This window comes from Talpa occidentalis, unplaced genomic scaffold (genome assembly GCF_014898055.3).
Source record: "Talpa occidentalis isolate TD23 unplaced genomic scaffold, MPIMG_talOcc4v2.1 talOcc4.9, whole genome shotgun sequence".
Taxonomy (NCBI): Eukaryota; Metazoa; Chordata; class Mammalia; order Eulipotyphla; family Talpidae; genus Talpa; species Talpa occidentalis.
The window spans coordinates 10,801,011-10,818,153 of NW_023605305.1; the positions used below are offsets into that span (position 1 = coordinate 10,801,011).

Genomic DNA, 17,143 nt, shown 5'->3' on the forward strand with positions numbered 1-17,143 from the left:
TGCTGTCTGGCGATACCCACCCCCTCCCAGGAAGAAAGAGTATAAAGTTCTGATTAAAAACAAGGGGCTGAGCAAACTATCTAACTGCACAGCTCGGACCAGAGACTTATTTTTAAGTGATACAGAGCTGGTCAACACACCACAGGGGGATTCCTACTTTGATTTGACCTTTCAGTCCATTCCTAGTGGCTCAAGTGCAGACTAGTGACCACAGAATGTACTTTCAACATTGCTTGAAATAGCCCCAGCTCAGCAGCTCGGAGATGGTCCTGGCTCAAGGTTTGTGCTTTGCCTTCAGACAGCTCCCCACCCCCCCCACACACCCACCTTTCTCAAGCTGCATCTGGCTGGTGCTGGGGGCTGCAGAGCTTGGACATTCGGAAGGAGTCTCAGGTCAGACTGACTCCTCCTCTGTTTACTCCTTGGTTAAATGAGTTAGAGGCCCATCTAGAGGGGTTCTTGTGAGGTGCTGAGTTATGAGGCATAGATGATGCTGGTTTTGTACACAGTAAATGCTTAATAATGGTACCAGGTGTTGTGTTTAGTATTAGCTTGCGCTAGGTAAAGACTATGTCTCCAAGAAATCCCACAGAAACCCAGCAAATGATTCCACTCACAGGCCTTTCCTAAGCACCTACTATGTGCTAGTCCCCAGGCTGACTCAGCGCACTGTTAGGCGGCAGAGAGGAAGGAAGACAGGTCCCTGCCCGCTGGAACTCTCAGTGTCCCCAGAGGGACCAGACACTTTCAGGCTGATTGGAGCCTGAGTGGCCTCTCTGAGGGTGCCAATGGGGGCCTCACAGCCATTTGTGTGGAGGCGGATTGTGAGCCTGAGGAGTTAAAATGGCGGGTTGATGGTAGACACCAAGGCAGTTGGTGGATTTGGCCTGAGCCCGATGGAGTGAGCCCTGATGAAACTCCGGGCACAGGCAATGGTCACGGGAAAGGGTTCAGAGGGGGGTCCAGGGGACAGAAGATGTCAACCAGGAGTGGGATGGGCTGGGGCTTGCCCCTCCTCTGTTCAGGGCATGGTGTGGCTCTGAGGCTGGAAGGGAGGTTGATTGCACCGTGCACCTGAGAACCTGCAGCTGTGGGTGCTGAGGCTACCGTGAACAGCAGTGGGGTGGGGGAGGGGAAGCAGAGAAGACTGTGAGATAACCTAGGTCTCCAGAAGATCCTCCAGAGCCTTCCAGAAAAAAACAGTAAGACTATTTGGAGGAGGGGCTGCTGACTTTGTTGGGGGACAAGGAGCCAGAGGCATTTCTTTCTGTTAATAGGATTCCCCTGAGGTTCCTTGGCATGGGTAGACTTGTGAAAGGGCTAGCCCCAGGGACACCACTCACTCCCTGGACCCACCCTGCTTCGGCTCCCACAGGCTCGCTCCCTCCCACAGATTAATTTGCATGTTGGTATTTCTTGTCCCATTTGCAGACGGAGTGGGTGGGGCTCCAAAGGGGCATGAGTCTTCTCAACAGACCACACCCAATCTCCTCACCCCAAGTCTGATTTTTCCCCCATGGGATGCTGCTATGGGCAGTATTGGGTCTCCCTCAAACTTACGTGTTAAAGTTCTAGTCCCAGTACCTCAGAATGGGACTCTCTTTGGAGATAGTAATTAAGAGGTAATTAAGTTAAAAGGAGGTCATTAGGGTGGTCCTAGTCCAGTATAACCAGTGTGCTCATAAGAGGAGGAGATGAGGACCATGAGGGAAGAGGCTGGAAGGCACAGGGAGAAGATGGCCGATGGAAGCCACAGAGACAGCCCTCAGCGGGAACCAACCCTGCCGATCTCGGACTTCCAGCCTCCACAACTGTGAGAAAATAAATTTTTGTTATTTAAGGCTCAAGTCTGTGGTACTCTGTTATGCTGGCCCCAGATCTTAGGAGAGTTGGAGAGAATCATGGATGCCCACGGGGGCTTCCTGGAGGAGGTGAACCGCTGGTAGATGTTGCCTTCTTCTGCCTGATTCCATTTTCCTTCCCATGGAGCACACACACAGTCCCTGAGGGGCAGAAACAGGTCTCAGGGACTGGCTGCAGGCTACAGCCTGTAGCCCCGCCTGCCCTGACTCACAGGGCTGAGCCACAGCCTTCCCAGCTCGCTGCCTCAGTTTCTGCCTCCATAAAGTGGAAATAATAGTCTTTGATGCCTGCCTCCCTCCCTCCTCCATAGTCAAAGCTCAAAGATCAGGAATTGTTTGGAAAACAGTCTCTCTCTCTCTCCATAGGTAGATCAATAGATATATTACAAATATTTAAACATAGATATACACACATATCTAATACTGAGCATATTGCAATATTTTTGGCTGTAAGTGTAGAAACAATGTATTTCTTAAAAAGTTTCCTTTAAAGTCAATTGTATTGAGTTACCTGTTACATAAAACAAAATGTACTCATTTCAAATTTAGTGAGTCTTGGCAGAGGTACACTTCCCTGGTCCCAATAGGAAACATCCCCTCGACTCCTAAAGTCCATCCCCTTGTGACTTTGGAAGTCAAATCACATGCTAGAAGCTTCCGGATTTGACCCGTCTCCCAGTGAATGCATATGTGGTTGTTTATAGCTTTTGGCTCTTAAGAATAAAGTTGCCATGAACATTTAAGTGTCTTTCTCGTACTTCCTTTCTTCCGGGGAAGCACCGAGCTATGGAGTGACTGTGTATTTGGCAGGTGTATGCTTTATAAGAAACTGCCAGACTGTTTTCTAAAGTGGTTGTACCATTTTACATCCTCCCCCATCCCCTGAGTATATGAGTTTCAGTGGCATCACATCATCACCAGAATGTGGGGTGGTTGTTTTCTTTAATTTTAGGCCCTCTGATATTAGAGTGGCGTTAAGTTTAATTTTTCTGATAACTAAGGATACCAAGGGTTTTTTTTTGGTGGAGGGGGGTCTAATTTGATTTATTTTAGATTTATATCTTCTTTGGTGAAGAGTCTGTTATGAATCTTTTGCTCATCTTTTAAAATTAGATTGTTTGTTCTCTTATTGTTGAGTCTCTTATTGTTGAGAGCTCTTTATATATTTTGCATACAATTTTTTTTTTACCAGATATGTGATTTGGGTTTCTTCTCATCTGTGATATCTTTCCATTATTTTAATGAGATCTTTTAAAAAGTTGAAGTTTAAGCTTCTTGAAGACCTGTTTTTCCCTCTCATATATTGTGTTTTGGTATTGTCTAATCCAAGGTCACAGGGTTTTTCTCCTATGTTTTCTTTTAGAAATTTTAAAAACTTAAGCTTTACATCTAAGTCTATGATCCATTTAAAAAAAAAGTACCCTAAAATTTTTTGATAAAATATGCTTAACACAAAATTTGCCATCTTAACTTTTTGAGTGTACAATTTAGTGGCAATAAGTATACTCATTTGCACAGCCATCCCCCTTCCACCATCTACAGAACTCATTTCTCAGAAATGATACTTAGTCATTAAACACTCACACCCCATTCTCCCCAGTCCCTGGTTCTACTTTCTGTGAATTTGACTCTTTAGGTTTCTCCTATGTGTGTATTATACAGCATCTGTTCTTTAATAACTGGCTTATTTCACTTAACATAATGCCCTCAAGGTTCATCCATCTACCATGTGTCAGAATAATGTGATCCATTTAAAAAAAAAACAACACAGCTTTATTGAAATGTCATTTGCACACCACACCATTCATTTTCAATGTGCAATTCATGTTGGGGTTGGGTTTTTTTATTTCACTTTTTCAGTCACACAACTATCGACTGAAATAATCATAGTTGTAAAACAAATTAAAAGTTTAGTAAAAGAGAAATTTAGTCATGAGATTGTTTGGAGACCAACTGAGAACATGGGCCCAGGAGACCAACATCAAAGTGAGGGTCTGGTCCCCACCCTCAAAGCTTGTGGCCCCCGTTTATATAGGTAAGTTACAGACACAGAATGAAGACATAAGATTTTTTTTCTTAGCAGAGTAAAGAAGACATCTAGCTAATTTCTAACATTTTCAGTTAAATAAAGGAGTTTTGTTTCTAACAAGCTCAGTTCGTGGGTAAAGGAGAAAACTGCTCATAACTTCAAAGCCACCCCTGGCCTCACAGGGCTGATACAGCCAGAGCCATCTGTGTTTGGAGGATGTAAGGACCACAGGTCATTGGCATCTGTCATCCTGAAAGTACCCCTATAGAAACGGGGTACAGTCAGGTCTTTATCTCAGACTCCTTCTTCCTGCAGCTTACAAATATGACAGCAACTCAGTCTCCAGACATTGGCTGTCCCTTTGCTTCTCACCCAAGTTTTCATCACAGTGGACAAGAATCACTGTCCAGCTGACTCTGACCTCTTGAGGTAGTCCTGGCAGGACAGAGGTAGACATTTTCCAACAGAGCAAAATGTAGATGATTCTTTCCTTGGTCCAAACAACCATCACCACAATCTAATCTTAGAACATTTTTCCTATCCCTAAAGGAAAACCAACCCATCTATCTCCAACTTTGTATACTACAAATCCCTCCCCCCACCCCAGTTCTAGGCAACCACTCTCTACTTTCTGTGTCTATAGATTGCCTTTTCTGGACATGTCATATAAATTAAATCATATAGTATTCGGCCTTTTGTGACAGCTTCTTTCATTTAACATGATCTTGTCAAGTCTCATTCATGTTATGACATGTATCAATATTTTATTCCTTTTAACTGTTGAATACTGTGCCATTATATAAATATACCACACTTAGCACCCTTGTTGAAATATAATCCATTCTGATTAATTTTTGTATATGGTGAGAGGTGTGAAGTTCTCTCCTTCCCTCTCTTCCTCCCTTCTTTCCATATTGAAAGCCAATTTTTCTAACGTTGTTGTTGTAAAATTATGCTTCCTACATGGAATTTCCTTTTTATCTTTGTAAAAATATCTAATTCTGGATTGTCTATTCCATTGATCTATGTGTCTATCTTTATGCCAGTCCACCCTGAGTAGATTAACTTTATTATTAAGTATTAAAATTGGATAGTATTAGGTCCTGCACCTTTGTTCTTCTTTTCAAAGTTGATTTGGTATTCTAGGTCTTTTTCATTTCCATATGAATTTTAAGATCAGCTTGTCAATTTCTACAAAAAAAGCCTGTAAGGATTTTGGTTAAGATTGCATTGACTCTTTAGAGCAAATGATAGGAATTAAGTTTAATAATATTGAGCACTTTGTTCATGAACATGGTATGCCCTGCATTTATCTTGATATTCCTTGATTTTTTTCCATCTTTGCTTATAGTTTCATAGGTTTCAATGTACAAGTCTTCCAAATATTTTGTCAGATTTATCCCTACATATTTTATATATTTGGATACTGTTGTAAATGTATTTTTTTCAGTTTCCAATTGCTCATTACTAGTGTAGAGAAGTGTAATTAAATTTCTTATTTTTATCTCATATCCTGCAACCTTGCTAAACTCAGTTATTTCCTAAGTTGCTTCTGATTTTGGAGGACGATGGAACAATCCAGGTTTGCATCTTGGTTTACAGCCCCAGAAGTGGAATTACTGGGTAGACCAGTCTATTATTGACTCCTAGTATTGAGCATCCTGTGCTTGGTAGAGGGAGGGTGGGGAGAGGGGAGAGCTTATTCTCTGCGGACCAGCCCAACCTGTGCAGCCAGTGGGAGTGCAGGAGACAGAATGGCAATAGGGCTGTTCAGAGGCTCCCAGGACTCCTCCCCCAGAGCCAGCTGTGGCCTCCTTGGCATCCATCTAAGTGGCTCCCAGTCACCTAGGTTGGAAGCTGTATCTTCAGTATGTGGAATTTTGGCTTCTTCCTCCTTTGGAGTGAGTGATGCTATCAATAAGAGGCGTATGCAAAAATTGAAGTGAGAGCTGAAGCCAAGCTTTGTGTAGACAAGTGAAGGCAGAGACCAGTCCTGTCTGCCCTACACTCTGAGTCCTCAAGTACACCCAGTCTGATGAGACAGATAAAGCCCCCATCCCACAGGAACCCCTGGGCTTCTGGAGGAAATTATAGGCCCCTGTTCTCTGGGATCCCTAATCTGAGGCCCATGAACCCAAACACGTACAGATGCCTACAAAGGAACATGTCAGCAAGTGCAATTATACTTTCCCATGTAGGGGTGGGTGATGGGATGCAGCGAGTTTCTCTAGGGAAACTTCCTGGGAAGAGAAGGGCCGGGATCCATAGAGAGGAGGTTGGGAGGAAGGAATATGGGGGCTGATAGAATGTGGGTGCCATGTGGGATGGGCTGGCCAGTTGGTTTTATAGAGCAGGAAGAGGATGTTGGAAAAATGGGATAGGAAGGGAAGCCCCAGGGAGTTTCTTCTGTTCCTTGTCAACAAGTTTGGGGAGACTGGAAGAGAAGGGGATTTTTTGGAGTTTTAATTTCCAGGAATACTCTTTTCCTGTCCCCTGGTCTCCTGCCCATCATCTCAAACCACCTCAAGGTTGGAGAACAGGCCTCTGTTGGCAACAATCGGATCCGTAGCTGAGTGCCCAGCATATGCCCACACCATGTGACACCAATGATTTAGCATAATCCTCACTCAGAGCCCCATTATTTCCATTCTATAGCTGGGGACTCAGAGGGAGGGGAACTGTCCTACCAGGCTCTCAGAGCCAAGAAGTGGGTGTGTTGAGTTGGAGCCCCTGCTGGTGTGACTGTACACCCTCAGGGACTCCCAGAGCCCCCGCAACTTCTGCTTCTCTTCTGTCCCATCTTCCCCATGCCCAATACCCCCAAACCACAGCTAACTGGCACTGACTCCCATGCCCCAGACAGAGTCAACAACTGTGTCCCTCAGGGCATATCTGGCAGTGTCTGCAGACATTTTCGGTTGTCAAAACTTGGAGGGGTGCGGCTCCCTGGTGGCGCAGGACTTAAAGTCAGCACTGTCAAGTTATCACCAGCCACTGTGGCATGAGTTCCATCCCTAGCCAGGGAGCTGACCCACATGGCACAGCAGACCTTTCCTGTCTTGCCCACTGGGCCCCTCAGCAGTGTATTTCAGTAGCTTCGCCTGTTCTGCTCCCCACCCTGTCTCTGGTGAATCCTCTCATCCCCGTGCACCTCTGGCCTACACCCCAGCTCTTGTGTGCATAAATCAATAAAAATAAATCTTTAAAAAACAAAACAAAATAAATTTGGAGATGTGTAGCGAGACAGGCACGGATGTGGGGGTGGCTACTACTGGGTCCAGTGGCTGCTGAGTCCCCTGGCACTCCCAGACCTACTCCCCGCCCAGAGAGGCATAGAAACATGAAGTTGGGGCTGCAGACCAGGCAGGGTCCCCTTTCAGGTGTGAGCTGGGGGCTTCCTGACAGATGCACGTGCCCATGTCCTGCCCATGCCCTGCCCATGCCCAGGTGCACGTGTGGGCACCTGGACATTGTATTTTCTTGAAGACAATGGAATTTATTGTTTTTCAAGCTGTAAATAGTTGTTACAGAGGTATTTTTTCCCTTTAAATAAGTTCACACAAAGAGAAGATAGAAAGCAAATGGCAGTGATGAGCAAGAGGCATGATAAGAAAAGCTGTGAGGTGTTTAGAGTGGGTTTCCCCCAAGAGGTGTCACTATGGCATGAAGCTTATTTTGAGCTGAGGCCAGCTGAGGTCCTGCAGGCTCATGAGAAACTTTTACCACTCCCTTAACTACCTAGAAAAAAGAAAATCGGAACCTTACCCAGAATTAATGTTAGCACCAGAAATAACCTTTCTATCTGGGAAAATAAAGGCAAAAAACAAAACCCAACAACCAAAAGCAAATTCTGTCTATATGGCAGGGAGGGCAAACATCTAATTGCAGAGCATGTGCTTTGCAAAGTGGTGTCACCCTCTGAGCCTCATTATTCCCATCCCCCTTGAAGCCCCAGGCCCCTATCCCATTCCTTAACTTCAAGGTATGTGACTTACTTTTCCTGTTTGTCTGTGGGATCCTCATGTCTATGTAGATTTCCTGTAAGTTTGTAACTAAATTGGTTATTTTCTCCTGCTCATCTGTCTGATGTTAATTGGATTATTTGACCAACCTGAGCAGGTTAGGGGGAAAAGTCCCTTCCTCTCCCACATCTAGATCCAGAACCTGAAATCTGCAAATGTCTTGAGATGCCCACGTGGATTTCTTTTTTTACCTCCACTTTTTAGGAACCACATAAAAGGTTTCCCTTCTGTATTGTCACAAAACTTATACATATATTCTAGCTGTGAAAGGCCTGAAGAGAAATAAACTTGACTTGCAGTTGAGCCAAAAGGGGGGATTTCTACACTAAAGAACCCCACAGCCTTGGGTTTGCATTTTCAGAACAAATTAATTTTTCATTCAAAAAGACCAACCCCAAAGTGTAAAGCTGCCCAAACATGTCATTGAAAAATAATACATTAAAACTGTGGACAAAGCATGTCATATCATTTTAAGATTCAGATGAAGCTCATAATTTAACATAAGTGAATATATTCTGTGGATTTTCCACCCTGAGAAGTATGAACAAAATTAACCCCCCAGTGCAAATTTGGCAATAAATATGTTCAGAGAGTTAAATAAGCTTTTTTATATTGATGTGCAATAACAAGCACATTTTTGCTTTCCAATCTGAAATTTATGTGATGTTTAAAGCCAGGAAGGCCATGATATGAGCCCCTGAGGGCTAGCCCTATATGTTCCACAGCAAACCCATTAAAGTGACTCCAGATGTGAGGTCCTGGTGGTGGGGCATAGGAGGAGGGGGGCATGGAAGGGGCAGCTGCAGGTTGGGTTCATAAACCTCAGTGCCCGAGCATCCCGGGGTGGGACTTTATCAGTGGCTGTGGGCAGGCAGGAGGTGGCAGTGGGAAGGAGGAGGTGGAGCCTCCTTTTCTAGGGCATGTGTCACCTGCCTCCTGCCCAGGGGCACGGCCCTGGCACTACCCGGACAGTGTGCAAGAGAGCGTGAAGCTGGGGCCTGTTTCCAGGAGCCCTTGGAGAGGATCTTGGACCTTGCAAGCCTTATGTCGCTGGCCTCCCAGATCCCAGAACATGGCAGATGGGGCACAGGCCGACCCCAAAGGGTTCAGGAAGAAGGCGCCGGGTAGACACACCTCTGGGTTGAGAGACCCAAACCTCAGGGCCCTTACACCTTTGAGAACGTCCAGGTAGGTGCCTGCTACCCTGGGATGGATCCCTCCAATGAGAGGAGCAGGGATGAGGGAGGGGAACTGGCTTCTGGGATCCATTTCTCCTGGAAGGGGAGTTCTAAGTCTCTGATGGTGTACGTGTCACTGCATCTCGGGACCTAGGAGGGACTTAGGGGTCATCCGGTCAGTCCTCAGGAGTCACTTGAGGCCCAGAGAGGCTAAGGGATCGATCAGATTACACAGCATTTTGGCAGCAGAGCCGGAACTAGAACCCAGGGACCCAAGTCTCTCGGCCCCGGCGCAAGACCCAGCCAGCAGCCGAGGTCACATGACTCCTGGGTGTGTGAGCGGGAGGGCACTTGGTTCTGGTCTGCAAAAGAGGCCCAACTGGATGAGACAGTGAGCTTTGGGAGCTGATGCGTGGAGGGGATTCCTGCTCAGAGTGGGAGGTTCTGCTCCTGGGCCATGTGGCTCTGCCGTCCTGGGGGCTGTTGTGCTTCCTGGAGGTGCCAATCACAGGGACGGGGCAGGAGCAACTGGGACATCAGGGGACAGTGTTGGTGGCTCCTGCAATGGCGCAGCAGCAGGACCTGCAGGGAGATGGAGGGGCAGACTCAGGACTTGGGTGTCTTCCTCTCAGGTCTAGCCTGGGCATGAAGTTTTTCACCGTCGCCATCCTGGCTGGTAGTGGTGAGTAGCGACTCTGCGGGATGCCCCGTTCTACTCCCCCTCCAGAAGCTTTCCCGGGACCTTGGGGACCAGAGTTCTCCATCCACTGGTCACAAGACCTCAGTCTCTGGGTCTCCACTTCCTGCTCAGCCCCGCTTCCTCTCTTCTGCGCTGTTTCCCCCTCCAGGCACCTGTAAACACGCGGAGGGAGTCGAGTTTACAAGCGAGCCTAAGGGGGCAGGCCCTGAGCTGAGCACCCGGCAAGCCCCAGTGTTTGTGTACTTAGGAGCGTGTGTTTACACAGGAGTGTGTGTATGTGTACACAGGGGTGTGCATGTACATGGACACGTGCAGACAGGAGCTAATGAGCGTGGCTACGTGCGTGTCCTGCGTTGGGGGGGGTCTGAGCACACGATGTCTGCATGTAACACACGGCAGCCGAGTGCGGATGTGTTAGTGCAGGGCTGTATCCAGAGCGTGTCTGTGAGTGTGGTGTGCGGGTATTGTCTGCGGGGTGCGTGGCAGCGGTGTCTGCTGGTGAGTCCACAAGAAGATGACGCAGCAGGTCTGGGGCTTCCAGGCATCAGGTCAGGGGCCGCTTAGGGTCCTGACATGACTCTGGCCGCCCCCACCCCATCCAGGTGAGGGGGCGCAGGTGCTCAGGTAGGAGTGAACCACCCCATGGCATTCCTTGCAGACTGTTAGGTGTCACCATAACACAGCCGGCTTGGAGGAAAAGGAATACCAGAAATAAGGTTGAATGTGGGCAGACGTGGGAAACTGCTGGTTGCGCTCAGGCAAAGTGACCTGTTATTTAGAAAACAAGCAGTTGAGCTGGGCCCAGACCACTGGCCGGAGACAGAGCCTCGGCCTCAACAGACTTGGCTTCTGCTCCCACTTGAGTGTGGACGTGGCCTCGGCTTCGGTCATGGCTTTGCCCTGAGTGTGTGTGTGTGTTTGTGGGGTGTGAGTGTGAGGGTGTGTGCATGTGCAGTGTGGACAGGTGTGTGAGGTGAGTGTGGGTCTGTGTGTGAGTGTGAGAAGAGTGTGTGAGATGTTGGTGGGTGGAGGCATGTCTGAGTGTGAGGTTGGCAAGTACGAGAGCGTGTGTCTGCATGTGTGTGGTGGGTGTGAATGGGATTGCATGCAGTGTGTGGAGGAGGGCGTGAGTATGTCTGTCTTATACCTGAGGTGCGGGTGTGAATGTGTGTGTGTATCAGTGATTGTGCATGAGAATGTGAGATCTGCAAGTTGTGTGTGAGCTGTGTGTGAGCTGTGAGTGTATCATCACGTGTGTGTTTGTGGGTGAGTGTGTACAGGTGCATGATGTGTGGAGGAGAGTTTGAGGCATGTGAGTGTAAGAGTGTGCATCTGGGCGTGTGTGGGCTGTGTGTGTGTGTGAGGCCAGGAGAGTTTCTTCCCGGGCACACGGGAGCTGATGGTCAGAGGGCCCTGGGGATGCAGGGGGTGACACCTGCAGAGCTAGTGGGTGGGTGAGGGGTGGAAGTGGGGAATCAGCTTCCAGGCTGGGGGAGCGAGGAGGCCAGGACCCCTCCTGGCCATCCCTTCTCAGGCTCCTCGTCCGTAGAATGGGGGTAATGAAAGCAGCTTGCTGGCAGCGGTGAGCACTTGAGTTAATGCTCAGGAGGGCCTCAGGCAGTGAAAAGCCCTCTATGGCTATTTTCTCGGGCCTGGGCTAATAAGGAGTGTGGGTGAGGAGCTGTGGGCCTCCCTCCTGCTCCCCTGTCTCCCCGCCCCGGCCCTGGGGTGGAGGGAGGGCAGCAGCCGGCCAGAGCGGCCACCCTGGGCCGGGAGCTCACCTTCCTGGGGTTCTTGGCAGTCCTGTCCGCGGCCCACAGCAGCCTGATCAACCTGAAGTCCATGGTGGAAGCCGTGACCGGGAGAAGCGCCATCCTGTCCTACGTGGGCTACGGCTGCTACTGCGGGCTGGGGGGCCACGGCCTGCCCATGGATGAGGTGGACTGGTAAGCGCACATCCAGGGCTGTGGCTGGGACCATGTGGGGGCAGCGGAGGTCAGGGGGCCCAAGCGTAGCGACCTTTCACCTGTGACCCATGTCCTCCCCACTGTCTTGGGTACCTTCTATTCTGCCATGGGCCCTCTCCACGGTCTTGGACCTGGAGACATCTGAACTCGCGCTCTCAGCAGAAAGGAACGCTCCACGCGCACCTCCTTAGCCCCCGCCCTTCCCCACCAGTCCCCCACACATGGGAACAGCTGCTCAGCAAAGCCTCCCTCAGCCTGGACACCCGGAGGATTGTGCTTTCTCCAGCAAGCGCAGCAGCATCTGGGGCTTATCTTCAGCTCCTGTCTCCCCCAAGGCAACCAGCACCAAGCCTGGTGTCCTTTGGCATTTGGGAGCCAGAAGGATGTAATAAAAGTGCATCGACTGCTCCCCCCCACCCCACGGGGATGGTGACAGCCACACCGCACGTGCTTCCTGTCCCCTGCTCCTTGCCCCCATCCCCACGCAGCCCTCCAGCCCTCTGTCCAACCTGGCCCTTGCTCCTCGGGGTGTAGTTGGTCTCCTCTCACCCTGACTTACCCTGACAGGCCCCCCACCTGGACCACCTGACAGGGCCGCCCGGGGGTGGGGGGGGGGGAGGGACAAAGAGGCAGGAGGGAGGATAAGAAGCTGGAGCAGGAGCTTCTGCCTGTTGGCGAGGCCTCCGGCACGTAGCTGGGGGTCTCAGTGTGAGAGTCTGGCCTGTGAGGAACTAGAACAGACGAGGCTGGTCTCAGGCGCTGGGAAGGGCCAAGCCGGCAAGGCCTGCTCTCCTCTCCCCACCGCTAGGTGCTGCCATGCCCATGACTGCTGCTACCAGAAGCTCTTTGACCAGGGCTGCCACCCCTACGTGGACCACTATGAACACACCATCGAGAACGGCACGATTGTCTGCAGTGAGTGCCCTGCCGCCTGCCCCCTGTGGCCGCCGAGCCCCACCTCCAGCTGTGCAGGGCCGGGCAGGGCTGTGAGAGGAGAGGCCGGATGCCCAGTTAAAATCGAATTTCAGATAAACAACAAAAAACGCTTTTATATTAAGTATGTCCCAAATATCGCATGAGAGACTTCTACTGTCGTTAGTATAAAATTAATTAGTATTTGTATAAAATTAAAAATTAGCATGAGGAGAACCCACGTGATAGATGGCAGATCCTACAACATTTGTTGTTTGTCTGAAATTCAGACGCTGCAGAGCTCTGGTTTGTGTTGGTGGGTTCACTGTACGGCCCTGACTGTGGCTCTGCCTCATCGCCCTGCTCTGGCCTCCCAAGCATGATCTAGCCCCTGAGGCCTAAGCTTTGGGGAGCCTAGGGAGTGATGCTGAGTCTGTGGGTGCCAGCGGGCCCAGGACCTTTAGCCAACCCCGACCTGGCAGGAGCTGCTCCATCTCCCTGGGTGGATCCATCCCCCCACCCCCAGGGGTGTGGATCACAGTTCCCTTCCAGATCTGTCATGAGGATCCCACCAGAAGGGGGCCCCAACCAGAACCCCAGTGTTCCAGGAATTCAAGGTAAAGGAGCTGGGCCTGGTGGGGTTTCCCCCTTTACCATGGGCCTCCATGGAGGCCTTTCCCCAGCTGTGGGGTGCAGCTTCCAAGCTGACGGGCCTGGTGTCCCTGGCCTGCTCGCCGTAGGGCTCCTCCCAGGGCAGCAGGCACCCTGGTCCAGTCCCGCGGGCTGCGGGCTCATCTCCCATCTCACCGAGGCTCTGGGCGTCCCCTCACGAGCAGCCCACGAGCAGCCCCGGCCTGGCGAGGAGTGATGTGTGCTCTCTGGAAGAAGCCTGGCGGGGAACCTGGCGGGGAAGCCCCTGGGACTTAAGATCTTGTTGGCCTCATATTCTGCTGCTCAAACATGGGGTGAAGGGGTGGGCTTGGGGGGGTGTCCCGCCAGTTCAAGGGCAATGGGCCAGGCCAAGCAGCAGTATGCACCCTGGGTCCTGGGGATTTCTGGGGGCACCGTGTCAGCTCCTGGAGAAGTGAGGGGGGTGGGGGCGGCGTTCCCTGAGTGGTCCAGCAGGCCCTCTTATAGTTAAGTGACTTTCCATCCAGCTTTTGCTCTCTTGACCTTCTGCAAAGAGTTCCTCTTAAGAGAAAAGATTGTGCTCTTAGGAATTTCTGGAAGTTTGGAAAGCACTGGGTGAGTGGGGGGCTGCTCTTCCCGGGTGCTGCCTGAACTGCAGCCTCAGTCTCAGCATGCCCGTGGACTTGTTAGGAATGCAAATTCTCAGGCCCCACCCAGACCGACTGAGTCTGAGGCTCTGGGGCAGAGCCTGGCTGTCTGCTCGACTGGATTCTATCGCACACCTACGAGAACTACCGGGGGGAAATAACAACAGAACAATAGCGCAGCAGCGGTGACTGGGCATTGACACTTCACCGTGCAACAAGCACTAAGCATGGCTCTGTGCTGGTCCTTCTCACTGCTTACCACACACTCCCTCAGGGTGGGTGTCCTGGGTGATCAAAGGTCGCTCTCCTAGTTCTGCCGTTGGTTCTTGGGTGACTTAGGTTCTTGGGTGTCCCCTTCCTGGGCCTCAGTTTCCCCAACGACTCAATAACAGGGTGGATCTCTGTGGCTCTCCACTGTTAACAAGAGCCTGCCAGCCTGGGATGGGCCTGCGGGGGCTGCTGCCCCGCGCCCCCACTCCGAGAACCACCAGACCCTCAGAGTCAGGGCACTCCCTCCCCACAGGCAAGCTCAACTCTACGGAGTGTGACCAGCAGACCTGTGAGTGTGACAAGAGCCTGGTCCTGTGCCTCCAGAACCAGACGTACAACGAGGATCATCGCAATTACCTCAACATCTACTGCCGGGGCCCCACGCCCAACTGCAGCATCTACGAGCCACCCCCAGGGGAGGTGGCCTGCCCACCCATCTCTCCAGCACCCCCCCGTACCCCCTTAGTGCCCCGAGGGGCCCGACAGAGAAGAGGGGTGGAGCTTCCAGTTCTGGGGACCAGACAGTCAAAGCAGGTGGGGGGCGGGTAATGGGGAGCCCCGGCTGCCCCGCTGCCTCTTCCTGGGGTCTTCCAGTGAGACTGGCCCCAGAGGACTCAGGAGGGCTGCCGCCTTGGCTGTGGTCACCTGGGTCCTCCAGACCAGCACTGGACATGGCTGGGTGCTTCCCCTGTCCTCGACTTGCTGGGGGTCTCTCCAGAGTGGAAGGTGAAGCCTGAGGGGTGGGAATGCCTCTGACAGGGCAGGAGGGGGTGCTCTGTCCATGTCCCAGGGACTTCCTAGGTTTCAACCTCGGGACTGGGCCCTCGGGTCTCAGAGACCCAGGCCCCAGGGGGCCAACGTATGCCCAGGGCTGGTGTGTCCTAGGACCAAGGCTCCAGAAGACGGAGGACTGGCCACTTGGCTGGGCTCTGGGACGCCCCGTGGGACGCCTCAGGGTGGCTGGGGCTGTGTTAAAGAGCAGGTGGCCCGCGAGTCCAGGCTCAGATCCCATAGGCTAGTCACAGTGCTTGGCTTCCCAGCCAGAAATCCAGCCTCAGTTCCCCAAAGTGCCTCATTCCCCTCCCCGAAGTCTGGTCCAGTGTGTCAGGAGACTCTGGTGTTGCCTGTCCCCTGTCTACCCCAGACTCTCCCAGTGCTGCAACCCCCAGGGCCTCTGCCAGGGCTCCTGCCCCTCCAACTAATAAAGGCCTCCTGCCTCCACTCCCCCCAGTGGGTCCTCCCAGGCCTGAAAAACGTCAGGGGAGGACACAGTGGCTCCTTCCTGGATCTCTAGTCATTGTCTGACACTGGGCGGCTGGCATGGCTGCCCCCTGCTGCCCAGGTCGGGCGGAAGTGGCCTGCCCCAGCCAGAGCAGACCTTGGGAGGGCTGGAAAGAGGTGCCCAGGCCACCGGCACCGTGCTCCTGAGGTGGGACCACAAAATGATGACTGGGGAGCGCTTGTCAGGCTCAGGCGCTGCAGGGCTCTCCCCCCACCTGTTTCTGCTGAATAGTGGGGACCCAGAGAGGGATGGAAACTTACCCAAAGTCTCACCTGTCCTAAGCCATGGGGCTGGGGTCTGAGTCTCAACATCGGACTTTTATCCCCACCCACCCCGACCTTCTTAGCGATTGCAACAGCTTGGGGGAGTGGGGTGAGGCTGAGAACCTAGCAGGAGTGATCCAGGGGTCTCCACCCCTTCTCTGACCTGGGTCCCTTTCCTGCTTGGCATGAGTGACCAGTGCAGATATTTCAGGTGCTCCCCAGAGACATGGGCTTTCCTGGGGACACTTAGTCATCTCTGGGGAGGGGAGGCTGAGCAGATGGAAGTTGCACCCCCACTCAATGCTCAGTCGGACAGCCCTGCTTCTCCTTTGTTCTACGTTGAGCTTTCACGTGAGCTACTCTAAGAGGAAAAGAGATTCTTCAGCTAAAATGTTTTCAAAGTTTGCCCCCTCCCATGGCCATCCATGATGTACTCATTCAGTGGGCCACAGTCTCCAACGGGCGGAGTGCAATGCTGGGCTTGGGGATGGGGTCACTGACCAGACAGGGCCTCTGCCCACACAAAGCTCACAGCCTGGGGGTGGTGAAGGCGAATGTGTGCCCTGGAGCCAAGTGGTGTTACGGGGAGCACAGAGGATGAAGCCCCGAGTGTGTCCCCAGCAGTGCCAGAAGGGGCTCCAAAGGGGACAAGGGCTGGAGCTGGCAAGGTGTACTGAGGCCTGGGAGGTAGAGAGGGGGAGTAGGAGGAGAGGGGGGTGGCATCTCCTTCCTCAGGAGTCCTTCCAAGTCGGTGAAGGCTTTTCTGCTAAGGCTTGAGAAAGGGACTGTACGTGCCTCACACTGGCCCAGGAGCTGCCATTGACAAATACCCTCTCCTTAACCAAAATTTAGTCAGGCTCCTCTGAGACTATTTCTTACTTAGGCCCCAGTCTTTGAATTTCTGTGTCCCTCTTTCCATTGCTCATTTTTAGCAAGAATTCTGCTGTTAGTTTCCAGAGAATCCCCGCCCACCATATGTGCTCAGCTTCCTCAAAGCCCACCGTTCCCCAAGTGACGTCTGATCACCTGACCTGCCTGATCACCTGACCTGCCGTCAGCAAGAATCCTGTTAGGTTAACTGAGAAAGAACACCCGTACCCCTCAGCCATTTTCCAGCCACTGACACCCGCACCGTCCTGCCACTTGTTGGCCCTAAAGCCCTGCTTAGAAAAGTGAGGGTTTGGAATTGTTTTGGGAACTGAGCCCAGCTCTCTCCTGGGCCCTATTGCAATAGTATTAAATAAAATCTGTTTTGACCACATAAACGACTGTGTATTCTAGTGTTCTTACAGCTGGGGTGCCATGACTTGAGACTGGCTTTGCCATAGGCCCTGCCCCCCTCCAGACTTCTCACCCTGGAGGCCAAGGTTCAAATGCGAAT

At 51.6% G+C, this 17,143-nt stretch overlaps 1 protein-coding gene across 1 annotated transcript; it reads left to right on the forward strand.

Moving 5' to 3' along the window:
* The first annotated feature begins 8,985 nt into the window (after positions 1 to 8,985).
* On the forward strand, positions 8,986 to 14,766 carry LOC119236064 (group IIF secretory phospholipase A2-like). Its single transcript, XM_037499694.1, has 5 exons — positions 8,986 to 9,101; positions 9,724 to 9,773; positions 11,593 to 11,737; positions 12,567 to 12,673; positions 14,471 to 14,766. The coding sequence occupies exons 1-5, from the start codon at positions 8,986 to 8,988 to the stop codon at positions 14,764 to 14,766; spliced, it is 714 nt and encodes a 237-aa protein (XP_037355591.1).
* The last annotated feature ends 2,377 nt before the right edge of the window (positions 14,767 to 17,143 follow it).

Coding starts and splice junctions, on each gene's coding strand:
- LOC119236064 (XM_037499694.1), top strand. CDS start 8,986: ATGGCAGATGGGGCACAGGCCGACCCCAAAGGGTTCAGGAAGAAGGCG. Junction 9,774..11,592: donor CGCCATCCTGGCTGGTAGTG/GTGAGTAGCGAC, acceptor GGTTCTTGGCAG/TCCTGTCCGCGGCCCACAGC. Junction 12,674..14,470: donor GAACGGCACGATTGTCTGCA/GTGAGTGCCCTG, acceptor CCCTCCCCACAG/GCAAGCTCAACTCTACGGAG.